The following is a 15,546-nucleotide window of genomic DNA, read 5'->3' as shown; positions in this document are numbered from 1 at the left end:
GGAGAGCTATCCTTCGCTGCATTGTGTCCTCAGAGACTGGTAGTGCTGCTGCTGGATGCGTGGCACAGAGAACTTGTGTCTGGAAATTTAATTTGTCCCCCTGAGGGAGTGTCATTGCTGCCAGAGGTATGCTATGAGGAACCTGTGTCTGGGAGCTGAGCTGTAGAGAGTGGGCACCAGCCTGCATCCTGGCATAGCCCCCCTGGCTATGGGGCAGGAACTGAATAGGAAGAAAGCACATACACTCTCCAGTCTGCTCTGCTTCCCGCGTTTACTGTGCTATTGATGTTTGAAAGTCGAAGGAACCGTGAACTCTTTTATTACCCAGATGATGCATATTCATGACAGAAGCTGGGAGAGAAAAAGCAGATCAGCCTCCCAAATGAGAGTTTCACGGAGTGCCCCCACCCCTACCCCCGGGGGCTCTGCTGGGCCTGCAGGGGCCCCTTCTCCATGGCTCACTCTATACTCACAAGTAGAGACCCATGGGTTTGAAATCTGCCTGGTTTGAAATTCAAGCTGGTCTTGTCTCTCCAGCCTGGCCCCAATTAACAGTTGCTATTATTTCTTTTTATTGAGGTGAAGTTCAGTGACTATGTGAAAGTAGCCACTTTAAAGTGAGTGCCTCCGAGGTACTGGTGCGTGCTCCAGAGGTTTCATCACCTCGGAAACCTCTGCCCACCGAGCAGCTACTGCTCCTCGCTTCTAGAGCCTGATTCCAGTTGCACCTGCTACCCAGGGTGAGAAGAGCTGTGGCTAACAGAAAAGAAGGCTGGGGTGCTAACTGCCCTGTGTGTCTGTCAACAGCTGCAGCGGGGCCTTTGTGGGCCAACGATGCCAGGACCCCAATCCGTGCCTGAGCACACCCTGCAAGAATGCCGGGACATGCCATGTTGTGGACCATGGTGGCACTGTGGATTACGCCTGCAGCTGTCCCCTGGGTTTCTCTGGGCCCCTCTGCCTGACACCCCTGGACAATGCCTGCCTAGCCAACCCCTGCCGCAATGGGGGCACCTGTGACCTGCTCACTCTCACAGAATACAAGTGCCGCTGCCCCCCAGGATGGTCAGGTAAGGGCTGTGAGAAGGCTGTGAACCTCCTGGCTGGGGCCAAACTTTCTCCGAAATAAGCAGGGATCTACTATCCTGAAAACTCTTGGGGTTCCTCAGGAACTCTGGTCCTTTCCAGCCCCGAACTGTCTGATATTTGGCTGCCAGAGCCCCAAACCCTCTGTTTCTGTGAGCAGAGGGGGAGTCCTCATTCAGCGCTGGTCTCACCCCCTCCATGCTGGGATGCATTCAGCTGCCATTGGTTAGATATGTGGGGTCCAGGAGACAGCTAGTACAAATTTGGGGCTACCCATTCCTACTCCTGTCTCTGTCCTTGGGTCTCACTTGGTCTCTTGTAATCCCCAGGCCTCTGTGTATAGAAAGATATCTACATTTTGCATCAGGTACTAAGAAACACCCCTAGTTGGTGCCTCCATGATGTCCAAATTTGCCGTGGAATCATAAGGGAGGCCCTGGCTACAGCTGACCCTCTTGCTTCCCCGCTCCAGGAAAGTCATGTCAGCAAGCCGACCCGTGTGCCTCCAACCCTTGTGCCAATGGTGGTCAGTGCCTACCCTTTGAGTCTTCATACATCTGTGGCTGCCCTCCTGGCTTCCATGGCCCCACCTGCAGGCAAGATGTTAACGAGTGCAGCCAGAACCCCGGGCTGTGTCGCCACGGAGGCACCTGCCACAACGAGTTCGGCTCCTACCGCTGTGCCTGCCGTGCCACCCATACGGGTCCCCACTGTGAACTGCCCTACGTGCCCTGCAGCCCCTCACCCTGCCAGAATGGGGGCACCTGCCGCCCTACGGGAGACACCACCCACGAGTGTGCCTGCCTGCCAGGTAGGTCCCATCTCAATATACTGGCCTATCTAGCCTGGACGTCCACACCCATGCGTGTTCTGCTGTCAAGCCAGAGGGGTACAGAAAAGGGATCATACCTTTTGTGGGGGAGAGCACAGAGGAAGTTTAGAGGAGGCCGGCCACAGAGAGCCTGGCGACCAGGGCATGGTTCTCAGGAGCAGGCGCCCATGAAGGAAGCCTCAGGTGTAGTGTAAGAGCATGTTAAGATAGAGGTATCAAAGCCAGGTGGCACTCTCAATGGCACTACACACTTAAGGCCCCATTGGTCCATTTCCATCTGACCCATCTGCTGAGATCCATCAGCTGGGTGCGTGAGCCCCAAGCCTTCTTTCTGCTAAGGGTGCCTTCCCCTGATATTTCCTTCATCCTGGAACTCCCCTGATTCTGGCTGCCTATCACCCTGTCTATACCCTGAGCCTCTTAGGGCTGGGGCCAACCTGCCTGTATAGCCAGCTCGTGAGCTGCCGGGCATCTGCGTGTGAATCTGTATGTTGGAGGATCAACCTGTCACGGGCAGTCCCTGGGGTTTCCCCTGTCTCAGGGGATGGAAGTTGGTTAGTAGGGCCTTGAGGACCTGAGGGGCGGAGAATTGCTCATTATTTCCTCGGCAGTGTTCGTCCCTCTGGGCCTGCTGTTTCTGCAGGGGTGGGGCCTTTCTGCTAAGGATGGTAACTCAAAGGTTTGAGACCTCCTCTCATACCAGGAGGTTGAGAATGGGCTCAGGAAATAGGAATAGGTTTGGTTGCTAGAGGTAACCTCAGGCCACCCCACCCCCTTTGCAACCCTGGGGCCACACTACCCCCTGAAAAAGGGAAGTTCCCTTCTGCTCCGAGCTTGCAGAGCCAGCCTCAAGAGTCTGCGTGCAGACTCTGGCTTGTGCATTTCCTGAAAGTCGTTGGGCAAGCTTGGAGGTAACAGACAGCTGCCTACACATTCTGTGGCCAGCTAGGCTTTCTGGAGGGCTGGGACAGAATCTTCATGCTCAGTAGGCCCCAGAGCTCTGGGTTCAGATCCGCCTTGGTGGCCACATCAGACCTCAGGTGTTAGAACCTGTGTTGAGAGGTCAGGTCTGTCATGGGGGCTGGGAGAAAACGACTTTGTCCAAGGAGTTTGTGCATGGCGCTGGCACCGATCCACCTTACGCAGGGTGGGGTGGGTCAACTCAGGGTGTTGGGAGGTGGGCAGGAGGGAAGGAAGGGCTGGGTGGGGTCTGCTTACCCTGACTGGTGGGTCTTAGAGGTTGATGTGTTAGTGGCTGGGTCACCCCTAAAAGCAGGACACCCTGAAAAGCATGGAGACTTTCAGAGTAAGAAGAGGTGAGAATTGTTTGCCCAAATTGCTGAAGGGATTCAGTCAGGGCTCAGGTATACCCACCCTTTGGGCTCTCAGGTAACCTTGTACCAGGTCCCCTGAGGGGCACATGACCTAAGGAGATCTAGGGCACTAAGGTCCAGACTGAACTCAGCCCTGGGAGCTCTGGCTAGGGATTAAAGTGACTCTGGCTCATGGGTACCTTGCTGGGTCCCACCAGGCTCCCTTGTGCTCTCATAGGCCCTGTTTCCCTAGAGGATGCTGTATAGAGGAGGCTCCAGCCAGGCTGCATGTTGGACTTAAGCTCTCTTGTCCTCTCCCCTGAGTGAGATCATTCTGCACTGCTCAGGGCGCCTCCAGGCTCAGTTCTAGCCTGGAAATGTGGCTTGCCTTAGAATAAAGCCCTGCACAGGCAGGGAGTCAGGGTGTTTGGTCTCGCTGACCCCTAGGTGGGCGCTAGACTCCCGGTTGGCTCTTCCCCCTCCCAGACAAGCATTTGTTCTTCTCTTTGGCTTTTCCCAGCCTCCAGCTTTTTGCTGTGGTGCAAGGTGGTGGGGTGGAGGGGGAATCTTTGAGGAGGAGCCAAACAGGTGGGTTCTCCAAGGGCAAGAGGGGTTCAAAGGCATCCTCGGAGAGGGTGTTAATTAGTAACTGGCTGCAGGTTTGGCTGTTGCCAGACTCGCCTTTCTGGGTTGATCATTGAACCGGCAGGAGTTGAGGAGATTAATAGCTAACTGGCTGCTCAGGAGGCCCTCATGAAGGCCACGCTGCAGGCCACACCTCGGGGCCCAGCCCCAGGCTAGATGAGCTGCTTTAGCCTGTGGAGGAGAGACAGGTGCCCTCACCGTGCTCTAGGGAAAATAGCTCACAGGTCCTGATTCGGCAGGCCTGCCTGGGTCCCACGCCCAGGCCCTAGTGTCAACTCCAGCAGTTTTAAGTATTCGTGCCTACCCCACTGATAGAGAACCCCAATGTGCAGTTTCCAGAAACACTGTTAGTAGTTTTATAGCAGAACCTTCTGGAACACTATGTTTCTGGATCCCTGTCTGTTTAGCTAGCTCTTTATACAGCGACTGTCTAGAAGGGAGCTGTCACCTGTCACCTGGACACGGGAGCAGGGAGGCCATGGAGGGACAGATAGATACCTTGTCCTGAGTAGTACACTGAGCCCAGCTAGAAACTGAAGACACTGGAGCCCAGCGGGGCTTCTCAGCTGACCCCTAAGGTCAGGTTGACCTGCTGGCCTCTGCCCCACAGGCTTTGCTGGCCAGAACTGTGAAGAAAATGTGGATGACTGTCCAGGAAACAACTGCAAGAATGGGGGTGCATGCGTGGATGGCGTGAATACCTATAATTGCCGCTGCCCACCGGAGTGGACAGGTGTGTACGTGGGACGTCTGTGGGACAGCCTTCCACTCATCTAACTGCATGCAGTGGAGTGGTAGGGAGGTCTGAGCTCTGTTCCATGCTCGGGAAGCCCAGGCTGAGAGACCCAGGATGACAACTCCTGGACCTCCACTTAGAGTCAGCACAGCTCAGCATCAGCTGGTTCTTGTGGGCTATTAGCACACATCCAAAATCAGGTCCCCAGCACTGAGTCAGACAGAGGTCTAGCATTCTGGGCAAGCTACCCAGGGATGAACACAAAGCTGTCCTCAGGGGGATCACTAATGTTAATGATAAATTAATGATAAACTAGGACTGATGGTCCTTTGGGCTGGAGAATGGGGTTCATGCTGGCTGCATAAGTCAGCTAGGAAGACTTCCTGGAGAGAGTGGCTTACAGTCCCACAGGCTAGGGCAGGGAGCTCAACACGTAGCATCTAATGAGGTTGATGGTCCTGTGGTCCTCCCAGGTCAGTCTGTACAGAGGATGCTCAGCACGTAGCATCCCCTGAGGCTGATGGTCCTGTGGTCCTCCCAGGTCAGTCTGCACAGAGGATGCTCAGCACGTAGCATTCCCTGAGGCTAATGGTCCTGTGGTCCTCCCAGGTTAGTCTGCACAGAGGATGCTCAGCACGTAGCATCCCCTGAGGCTGATGGTCCTGTGGTCCTCCCAGGTCAGTCTGCACAGAGGATGCTCAGCACGTAGCATCCCCTGAGGCTGATGGTCCTGTGGTCCTCCCAGGTCAGTACTGCACAGAGGATGTGGATGAGTGTCAGCTGATGCCCAATGCCTGCCAGAATGGTGGAACCTGCCACAATACACACGGCGGCTACAACTGCGTGTGTGTCAATGGCTGGACCGGGGAAGACTGCAGTGAGAACATTGATGACTGTGCCAGTGCCGCCTGTTTCCAGGGTGCCACCTGCCACGACCGCGTGGCCTCCTTCTATTGCGAGTGTCCACATGGGCGCACGGGTGAGTGAGCGTGGAGTCTCCGAGGAGAAGGCAAGCTTGGTTGGCTTGTCAACCTTGGCTGCACACACCTGGGGCACTGCGAGTGAAATGGCAGGGACCAGCTTCACTCCAACATAGCTACAGGGCTGGGCACGTGGCTCAGCTGGTAGAGTGCTTGCCTGGCATGCACAAGGCCCTGGATTCAACTCTCAGTGCCACATCAGCTGTGTGGGTGGTGGTGGCATATGCCCATTGGTCTAACACTCAGGGAACAATGGACCGAAAGTTCAAGGTCTTCTTTAGCTATATAGCAAACTTGAGTCCATCCTGGAATACGAAAGAGACCCTGTCTCAGAAAAGCACAACCAACCAAAAGACAAGACAAAACAAAACAAAAAAAGCAGATAAAGCTGTGGCTCTCATGACCAGGTAGACATTGACAAGATACTTGCAGTGATCCAAGCATTATGGGATGTTATGGGTTGCTTGAATGAGTCACAGAGATTCATTTCAGGGTGTTGGGTAAGGATGAGCCAGCTGCAACAGCCAGTCAGTAGGGAAAAGCAATGAGCACTCATCACGGCTGCTCTTCTAGGTCTGCTGTGCCACCTCAACGATGCATGCATCAGCAACCCCTGCAACGAGGGATCCAACTGTGACACCAACCCTGTCAATGGCAAGGCCATCTGCACTTGCCCGTCCGGGTACACGGGGCCAGCCTGCAGCCAGGACGTGGATGAATGTGCTCTGGGTAGGTGGCAGGTGACCTGTCCTGGAGATCCACCAGTTTGATGACATGGGCTGGGGCATTGCAGATGATCTGGAGGCCGGAAGGCCAGATCAACCCTCATCTGTACCTCCCCCACCAGGTGCCAACCCCTGTGAGCATGCGGGCAAGTGCATCAACACTCTGGGTTCCTTTGAGTGCCAGTGTCTACAGGGCTACACGGGGCCCCGCTGTGAGATCGATGTCAATGAGTGTATCTCCAACCCGTGTCAGAATGATGCCACCTGCCTGGACCAGATTGGGGAGTTCCAGTGTATATGTATGCCGGGTATGTTTCTGCTGCCTCCTGCCCTGGGGGCTGCCAAGAGCAGGAAGCTGGAGACTGAGTCGAGGCTGGATAGCTTCAAGTAAGGCTTCTGTCAGGGTTGGCAGGCAGCACATGGGGAACTGAGACCAGGTGAACAGGACAAAGCGGAGCAGATACAGACCCGAACCCAAGTGGGCTGGCATACTAGGACTGTATGAGGGAGGGTCACTTCTGTCTCATATCTTCAGTTGGGGGAGGGCTCTAGTAGGGCCTACTGAAGCCATCCTCAGTGTCACCATCTCCCGTCCACAGGTTATGAGGGTGTATACTGTGAGATCAACACGGACGAGTGTGCCAGCAGCCCCTGCCTGCACAATGGCCACTGCGTAGACAAAATCAACGAGTTCCTGTGTCAGTGCCCCAAAGGTGAGGCCACCTGCTTACCACAGGACCTGCGTCCTCTTGATCTCCTCCCAGACTACTCTGAGGGAGGACTTTGCCTTGTGAGTTGACCAGGATGTTTTCAGGTCTTCCTCAAAGGTGAAGGCAGTAGGCAATTGAGCCCATGCTGAGATGTAGGGAGCCTGGCACCTGAAAACCTTTACTGAAGGAGGGAAGGATGATGAAGTGCAGTACCTCTGAGATAGGAGGGCCCAGCTGCCTGGCTCTCCCCATTCTTGATGGTCATGGGGAGTGAGGACATAGCATGGGGATCTGACTTAATAGGGATGGGAAGGACTTGGAGGAACTGAGATGGAGGGTGTCTTGCCTACCCCAGGACTGGACAAGGCCTTGGGCCTTCTGAGATGTAAATCAGCCATCCTAGACATGGTTGAGCCAGGGGAGCCCCATTCACAGCCTAGCGCAGTTGTAACCATAGCAACCAGAGGCGGTTTGGAGAAAAAGGACCCTCTGTTGGGCCAGGGAGGCAGCCACCAAGCAGTGCTGAACAGGGACCTCTGATCAGAGGGGCAGGGTGTAAGGGGCAGGATACAAGAAGCAGGTAGAAGCCTTCAGGTCATCTGAACCTAGAGACAAAGCACCCTCTGGGGAGCCCATGTAGGCAGGCATTCAGCTAACGCTAAGGTTTGTGGGTAGCAACCAAGGGGCTAAGATATGGTCAGATGTAACCATCTCCTCTTCCCTGACCACAGGCTTCAGCGGGCACTTGTGCCAGTATGATGTGGATGAGTGTGCCAGCACACCTTGCAAGAATGGTGCCAAGTGTCTGGATGGGCCCAACACCTACACCTGCGTGTGCACAGAAGGTATAAGAGGCAGTGTGGGGTCTCTGGGGCTAGATGGTAGGAAGAGGCCAGGAGACTGGGGAGGCCTTAGTCTGGGGTCATCTGATCTGAGGATCAGGAACTTTGCTCAGTTTTGACGCCAGGCAGGAGTAATAAGGATATGCCAGGGTATATGACACCTCTACATCCATCAGTGACCTGGCAGTGACCCCGGGATGGCTCAGTGGTTTCCCAATGTATGTCCAGCTAAGTGTTGAGGGAGTTACTGGCCCTGAAGCTCACCTGTGCCCACCCTTCTTGTGATCTAGGTTACACGGGGACCCACTGCGAGGTGGACATCGATGAATGTGACCCTGACCCCTGTCACTATGGTTCCTGCAAGGATGGTGTGGCCACCTTTACCTGCCTCTGCCAGCCAGGCTACACGGGCCATCACTGTGAGACCAACATTAATGAGTGCCACAGCCAGCCATGCCGCCACGGGGGCACCTGCCAAGACCGCGACAACTCCTACCTCTGCTTATGCCTCAAGGGAACCACAGGTGACTGGCCAGAGCCGGCAGTGGGTGGGAAAGGGCGGGGCTCAGCTTGGAAGCTAGCTGACCCATGTGTCACATGACCCTAGGACCCAACTGCGAGATCAACTTGGATGACTGTGCCAGCAACCCCTGCGACTCAGGCACCTGTCTGGACAAGATTGACGGCTACGAGTGCGCCTGCGAGCCAGGCTACACAGGTGAATGGCTGAAGTCAGAGGTCAAGGTCAACCGTAGAGTTAGATGAGTCAGGTCTGGGAGGATCTCTGGAGTTAGCAGGAAATGGATGACACAAGCCTGGGTGCCCACGACCCTGGGGGGACAGCAGAAGAGAATGGGTCTCAGGACTGTAGTGAAGCTGGTCTGAAGAATGGCTCAGTCAATGAGATGTTGGTCTACCAGGCATGAAGCCCTGGGTCCAGTTCTGCAACCACACAAACCAGACGTAGTGGCGTATGTTTGTAACCCTAGCACTCTGACATCGAAAGCGAGAAGAGGAGAAGTTCAGGTCGTCCTCAGCTACCTAATGGGTCTGTAGCTAGGCTGGAACACACGAGACCCTGAAGCTACTGGCACTACAGTCCTGTGGCTCGTTGCTACATAAAGCAGTTTACCGTAGCTCAGGATTTCACAGATGAGCATGGGGAAACTGAGGCCCAGAAAGGGAGGGGTGGGCTCCGGGAGGCAGGCCTGGCATCTGAGTCCCTCCCCACCCACAGGGAGCATGTGCAACGTCAACATTGACGAGTGTGCAGGCAGCCCCTGCCACAATGGGGGTACCTGTGAGGATGGCATCGCTGGCTTCACCTGCCGCTGCCCCGAAGGCTACCACGATCCCACGTGTCTGTCCGAAGTCAACGAGTGCAACAGCAACCCCTGCATCCACGGGGTTTGCCGGGATGGCCTCAACGGGTACGGCAGGCTGGCACGGGAGGTATCAGCTCGAAGCCTGGGGCAGACACAGGCCGGGTGGATGTGTGCTCCAATGGTATTGAGGTCAGCCCCCAGCATCTTCCCAGTATCCCTGCTCTGGGTCCTCATTGGCCAGCTTCAGCTGAAGATACAGCCACAAGTACCCTAAACCCACTGTGGCAGCTAAAGCAGTCTTCTGACACTTATGATAAGGACAGCAGCCCTTTGTCTGGTGCAGGGTGGAGGGGACGTGGATAGGTGAATGGACTATTAAAGTCTTTATTGAAACTAATAAAGTTTTACACAGAAGGTCAGTACTTTGTCACATTCACATTGTCCCAGTCTGGAGCCCTTTCGTGGTTTTGGGCAAAGTGGTTATCTCCAGCTCACCTTAAGAGTGTCCCAGTAGATGATGGGCTCTGAGCCCGGGCTGCAGCTCAGTCTTCTGTGTAGGTATAAGTGTGACTGTGCCCCTGGGTGGAGTGGAACAAACTGTGACATCAACAACAACGAGTGTGAGTCGAACCCTTGTGTCAACGGTGGCACCTGCAAAGACATGACCAGTGGCTACGTGTGCACCTGCCGAGAAGGCTTCAGTGGTGAGTGCGGTGGGTGGCATGGCCCAGTGGGGTCCCATGGGTGACCTGGGGCTGGCAATACAGCCCATAATATCCTCTTCTTGGTTCACCTGATACACAAGAGCTGCTGATGTCTCAGGCTGGGCCTCTGACTCGCTAGAGTAAATGCATAGGGGAGAGGCGCAGGCCCACCCACTCTTGCTCCTCTTCTTACAGGCCCTAACTGCCAGACCAACATCAACGAGTGTGCCTCCAACCCCTGCCTGAACCAGGGGACCTGCATTGATGATGTCGCCGGGTACAAGTGCAACTGCCCTCTACCCTATACAGGTACAAGCAGCAAAGGGGTGTAATGGGCTCTGGTGGTAGCTAGTGGGACTGAGAGTATTGGGATCACCAGGCATTTTAGAAGGTTCTGCTTCTTGCTGAGAGCCTTAGGTCCTGCAGTGCTTGGGCCTGGGTCTAGGGATAGGGTCTCTATAGAGGATGCCTGGAAGGACTCAGATACCAGGGTGTGTATGTCCAGGTGTCTATCTGGCAGGCTCGTAGTGAGATGTGCGCTGGACTCCTCTGGGGAAAGCCCAGGGGGCCAGTAGACAGTGCATGGATTAGTGTCCACCCTGTGCTTCTGAGGGGCCTGGCTGCTCTCCTCTGCCGGCTGGGCCTGAGATGCCTTTGATGGCAGCTTCTTTGTGTGAGGGGACAAGGAGCTCTCTGTTCAGATGAACAGAAGCAGCTCCTGCCATGGGCACTGCCTGAGGAATGGCGAGAAGTGGACCCCTTGCAGGAGAGATGAGCAAAGCAACGAACATGAAAGCCATGGCCACATTGTCCCCCCAACCCTCTCAGCTCCTGATACTGCTGCCACTGGGTACTGGTGGCTTCATGCTGCTGGTCTCTGGACATCCCAAGTGGGTCTCTGAAGTTGGACGGGAGGGTCCTCTTATGTCTGGCAGCTGGTGACCAGGATGCTGGTTTTTTTTTTTTTGACAAAAGTTAAAGGGCCTGGATTTTGTCTCCTGTGTTGGTCAGTGAGGAAACTGTCAGCAGCTGGGCGAACCCCGTGTTCCTCTAGGTCTTGTTGCTATCGGGGCTGGCGGGAGGAGTCAAGCCATGCTGACCTGCTTCCTGCTGGCCTGCTTCCTGCTTCCCTTTGCACAATTGTCGGAAACTCTGTCAAAGTTCCTGTCTGCCCAGGTCACCGTGGAAACCGATAGAGATAGGGGCCCTGGAGACTCACACCAGCAGGCTAGGGACACGGTGGGAGACAAGGAAGATAAGGCTTCCTTGCTCAGCTGTGGAGCCAACCATAGCCATAAACAGGAAAGCTAGCCTGGATTACAAGGAGTGTGGGTGCACATGGCTCCCCCAGGCGGTTATCGGATTCACTGTCCTGGCATGAGGCTGCACCCCATGCTCCCCAACAAGTAGGATGTGCTTGGAGTAGCCACAATGGGTTCTGGGATCTAAAGCCTCAGGACTGGTTGCAGGCAGGGCTTTTCCTGGAATGGGAACAGGCCAGGGTTCACCAAGCTTAACCACCTGTTGTAGGATGGGTCTTGTTTTGAGGTTTTCTGGTTGGGCAAGGCCCAGGCTTCATCTTGGAGAGTTTGAGAGACAAGAGGTGGCTTCAGGGGCTAGGTAGGCAGCTCATGGAGGAAGAGTGCTGGCTGTGGAAACTTGAGACCCGTGTTACATGAAGACAGGATGTGACTAAATGCCCATTACCCCAACGTTTGGGAGCAGGGACTGATGTATCCTCGGAGCTCACTGGCTGGCCAGCCTAGCTGAATTGACAGTCTTCCAGTTCATTGAGACTTGGTCTCCAAGGAGTAAAGTGCGGAATTGAGAGAAGACATTTGATGTCCGTCTCTGTCTGCGTACACACTCACACCCCACATGCACATACCATACACTTAAAAAGAAAGTGGCTTCAGAAAGAGACTTGTTTCTGCTGTGTCTCTAACTTCCTGTCTGTGATTATCACTCCTCCCAGGATCAGATTCTGGCTGGCCAATCATACAGGGTCCCCATATCACCCCCCCCCCAATGAGAGATGCTATGGGTCATGCCCACTGGGTTCAACTACGTATCTTTCCCCTTAGGAGCCACATGTGAAGTGGTACTGGCCCCGTGTGCCGCCAGCCCTTGCAAAAACAGCGGGGTGTGCAAGGAGTCTGAGGACTATGAGAGTTTTTCCTGTGTCTGTCCCACAGGCTGGCAGGGTAAGGCTTGCCTGGTTCCACCAGACTGGGGCAGTGGTGGCGGGTGGGAAGTCAAGAGCCCCGGCCAGCTCTAGGTCAGGAGGGAGTAGGTGCCAGTCTCCAGAGATGAGCCCATAGGTACTGAGCCACCTGCTCTGGGAAGCTCCAAAAGCAGGAGGTGACCTTGGGTGGCCCTTCCCATCTTGACTCTGTAGCTTTCTTTTTCCCAGAGGTCAGGAAGTAGCATTGCAGGTAGAAAGACCAGCTAGGGCAGAGGCTCAGAGGGCAGGGGCAGGGTAGCCAACTGGATCTTGTCCTAACAGGTCAAACCTGTGAGATTGACATCAATGAGTGTGTGAAGAGTCCATGTCGCCACGGGGCCTCCTGCCAGAACACCAATGGCAGTTACCGCTGCCTCTGCCAGGCTGGCTACACAGGTCGCAACTGTGAGAGTGACATCGATGACTGCCGGCCCAGTAAGTGGTACCCAGCTCTGTCCACCCGACGTTTCGGCGTCTGTCCCTTAGGCACGCATGGCAGTGAGCTGCCGAATCTGAGATGGGACATTAGTCCTGGCATCCAGTGACAGCCAGTGATGTCAGCTTCGGGGCTGTGGGTAGCTGTGCCCTCAGACCAAGAGGTGGCTGTTGTGCACCACTGCGTGCTCCACATGGGCTGAGCAATGCGGCTCCAAAAGGCTTTGCAGCTAGATTGCCCAACCCAATTGAATGGCATGGAACAGAGGCGCCAGGCGCTTCGCAATGATGGCATAGGCCTAACTGTATTTAACCTTGACACTTGGCTCTTGTCAGAACCCACTGAGTTGTGCAGGGCTCTGGGGTTGCCCCCATCCTGAGTCAAAGCTAAGACTTAGAGAGATTGAGGGTCTGCCTGGCACCATCAGGGTGTGTGTAAGAGGATGAATTTCCCCATGGCTGGTCTGCAAAGCTGGTCAATTCTTGTCTCCCCACTGCCTTGGGCCTGGGGGAAGGGAGGTATGTGGAGCAGAGCCCAGACTCAGAGCTGGGATCAGCCTGGAGTGAGTGGCCCCACTGACTGGTGTTCCCAGAGGCTTGCTGCGAGCCCTGGCCACCCTAAGGCTCATCCTTTTGTCCCTTCAGACCCATGTCACAATGGGGGTTCCTGCACTGATGGCATCAACACGGCCTTCTGCGACTGCCTGCCTGGCTTCCAGGGCGCCTTCTGTGAGGAGGATATCAACGAATGTGCCAGCAATCCCTGCCGAAATGGTGCCAACTGCACCGACTGCGTGGACAGTTACACGTGCACCTGCCCCGCGGGCTTCAACGGCATCCACTGCGAGAATAACATACCTGACTGTACCGAGAGGTGGGTCCCGCCAGCCTGGGCTGAGGCAGGGAGAGGATGGTGGGGGGCACATAGGGACTCACAGCATGGCACCTCAAGCAAGTGTCTTGCCCAGACCCAGTGGGCATTGAGCCCTAATTGAGTTGAGTCCAGCATTGTTCATTATACTACGGTGTCCCTCCTAAAAGGGCCATTGTGACCTCCAGTGACTTAGAACAAGGAAGTTTATCCAGAGGAATTGGTGAGCCAGCCTCCTACTAAACAGAAGCTCTATAATCCATCTTATTTCCCCCTTTGCCCTGATTGCCAGGAAGCTTAATGTTAAATGTCAATCTCACGCCTGGTTTGCAATGTGTTTCCTATAGTATTCTGATTTTGCCCTTGATTTTTTTTTTCCTTTTTAACCGTCATGTACCTGTGTGCTGTAAAATCTCTGGTCGTGACGTGAGTGTTGTAGCCAGGCTAGCATGGCGTTGACTTCTCCAGGCAAGGACCTTAGCACACTCCCTCACTCTCCTCTGCTCCTGTCTACCTCCGCAGCTCCTGCTTCAATGGTGGCACCTGTGTGGATGGCATCAACTCCTTCACCTGTCTGTGTCCACCTGGCTTCACAGGCAGCTACTGCCAGTATGATGTCAATGAGTGTGACTCACGGCCCTGTCTGCACGGTGGCACCTGCCAAGACAGCTATGGTACCTATAAGTGCACCTGCCCACAGGGCTATACTGGCCTCAACTGCCAGGTGAGCCGAGGTTGCAGAGTATGACCCCGAGGGCCTAGGACTCTCCACTGCCCGGTGCCCAGCCCTTGGCCATGCTGCCTTCAGAAGGCCAGGGACACAGGAGCAGAGAGGGCTCCCAGGTGTCATTATGGGTTTATGGGGCCAGAGTGGACCCACATTCTCTGGGAAAATGCCAGGATGGGTTTTTCTAAGGGAGAGAGTGGGTGGGGATGCCAGGCTCTTGCGTCTATGGAATGCATTATATGGCCATTTATCTAAAGCAGCCTGGGGGCATGCTCCCTTCTGGTGGAGGATGTCCAAGGGAAGGCAGTAGACATTCTGACTTTGCAGAGGGCCTTGAAGAAGAGCAAGGGAGACATGGTGTTCCATGTGTGCCCAGAGTGCTCCCAGGGCAGGAGTCTGTGAGCCCGGTGCCTGGGAGTTCTTAGGTGACATTCTCTCTGAACTGGTGTAAGAGGAGGTGAGGGAGGGACAGAATGTCCCCCTCCAGTGGGTCTCACCTTGGGTCACAACCCCCACAGGGGTTGCATTTTAGATCTCCTGCATATCTGATATTTACATTACAGTCTGCGACAGCAGCAAGATCACAGTGATGCAGGAGCAATGAAATTATTTTATGGTTGGGGTCACCACAACATGAGGAACTGTACTAAAGGGTCCCAGCCTTAGGAAGGCTGAGAACCGCTGCGCTACTCAGAGCTGGCCAGGACCAGGGCAAGAGGAAGTCCCTGGCAGTCAGAGTTGGTGGGGGAGGAGGTTGACGATTGTCTGTGTCCTCAGAACCTTGTGCGTTGGTGCGACTCGGCTCCCTGCAAGAACGGTGGCAAGTGCTGGCAGACCAACACGCAGTACCACTGTGAGTGCCGTAGCGGCTGGACTGGCTTCAATTGCGACGTGCTCAGCGTGTCCTGCGAGGTGGCTGCACAGAAGCGAGGTAATTGGCCCAGCCCGTCTGTCCTTGCCCTGGCTCAGCCCAGGCCAGGCCTACCAGGTCAGGAGGACGTGGGCAGTAGTCGTCCTGGAAGTCATGACCCAAGTCTCAGCTCCTTTTCGTCTGGTCCCCACAGGCATCGACGTCACCCTCCTGTGCCAGCACGGAGGCCTCTGTGTGGATGAGGAAGACAAGCATTACTGCCACTGCCAGGCGGGCTACACCGGCAGCTACTGTGAGGAGGAGGTGGACGAGTGCTCACCTAACCCGTGCCAGAATGGAGCCACCTGCACTGACTACCTCGGTGGCTTTTCCTGCAAGGTATGGGCTGTCTTGAAGTGGGGGGGTGGCGCGGGGCAGGGGTTATTGGCATGAGTGTTGCCGCAGGAGGGCTTTGGAGCTGGGACCTGGTGTATGATGGCCGACTGAGTCCAGTGTCTTGTTAGAGCAAGGTGTCACACAC

General features: G+C 55.2%; 1 protein-coding gene across 1 annotated transcript in view; it reads left to right on the top strand.

Moving 5' to 3' along the window:
• Notch1 (notch receptor 1) overlaps positions 1-15,546 on the top strand; it is a 46,574-nt gene that overhangs the window by 17,722 nt on the left and 13,306 nt on the right. Inside the window, exons 3-21 of the mRNA XM_075985505.1 lie at positions 808-1,070; positions 1,559-1,897; positions 4,487-4,609; positions 5,358-5,591; positions 6,166-6,321; positions 6,440-6,625; positions 6,917-7,030; positions 7,759-7,872; positions 8,160-8,393; positions 8,477-8,587; positions 9,107-9,299; positions 9,753-9,898; positions 10,094-10,207; positions 11,983-12,102; positions 12,405-12,557; positions 13,203-13,431; positions 13,951-14,152; positions 14,933-15,086; positions 15,220-15,404. Coding sequence (XP_075841620.1) covers positions 808-1,070; positions 1,559-1,897; positions 4,487-4,609; positions 5,358-5,591; positions 6,166-6,321; positions 6,440-6,625; positions 6,917-7,030; positions 7,759-7,872; positions 8,160-8,393; positions 8,477-8,587; positions 9,107-9,299; positions 9,753-9,898; positions 10,094-10,207; positions 11,983-12,102; positions 12,405-12,557; positions 13,203-13,431; positions 13,951-14,152; positions 14,933-15,086; positions 15,220-15,404 — 3,370 coding nt within the window. The remainder of the gene's footprint in view (positions 1-807; positions 1,071-1,558; positions 1,898-4,486; positions 4,610-5,357; positions 5,592-6,165; positions 6,322-6,439; positions 6,626-6,916; positions 7,031-7,758; positions 7,873-8,159; positions 8,394-8,476; positions 8,588-9,106; positions 9,300-9,752; positions 9,899-10,093; positions 10,208-11,982; positions 12,103-12,404; positions 12,558-13,202; positions 13,432-13,950; positions 14,153-14,932; positions 15,087-15,219; positions 15,405-15,546) is intronic.

The sequence above is a fragment of the Microtus pennsylvanicus genome, chromosome 9 (genome assembly GCF_037038515.1).
Source record: "Microtus pennsylvanicus isolate mMicPen1 chromosome 9, mMicPen1.hap1, whole genome shotgun sequence".
Taxonomy (NCBI): Eukaryota; Metazoa; Chordata; class Mammalia; order Rodentia; family Cricetidae; genus Microtus; species Microtus pennsylvanicus.
Note: the sequence above shows the minus strand (reverse complement) of the source record. Positions and strands in the feature narration are given on the sequence as shown.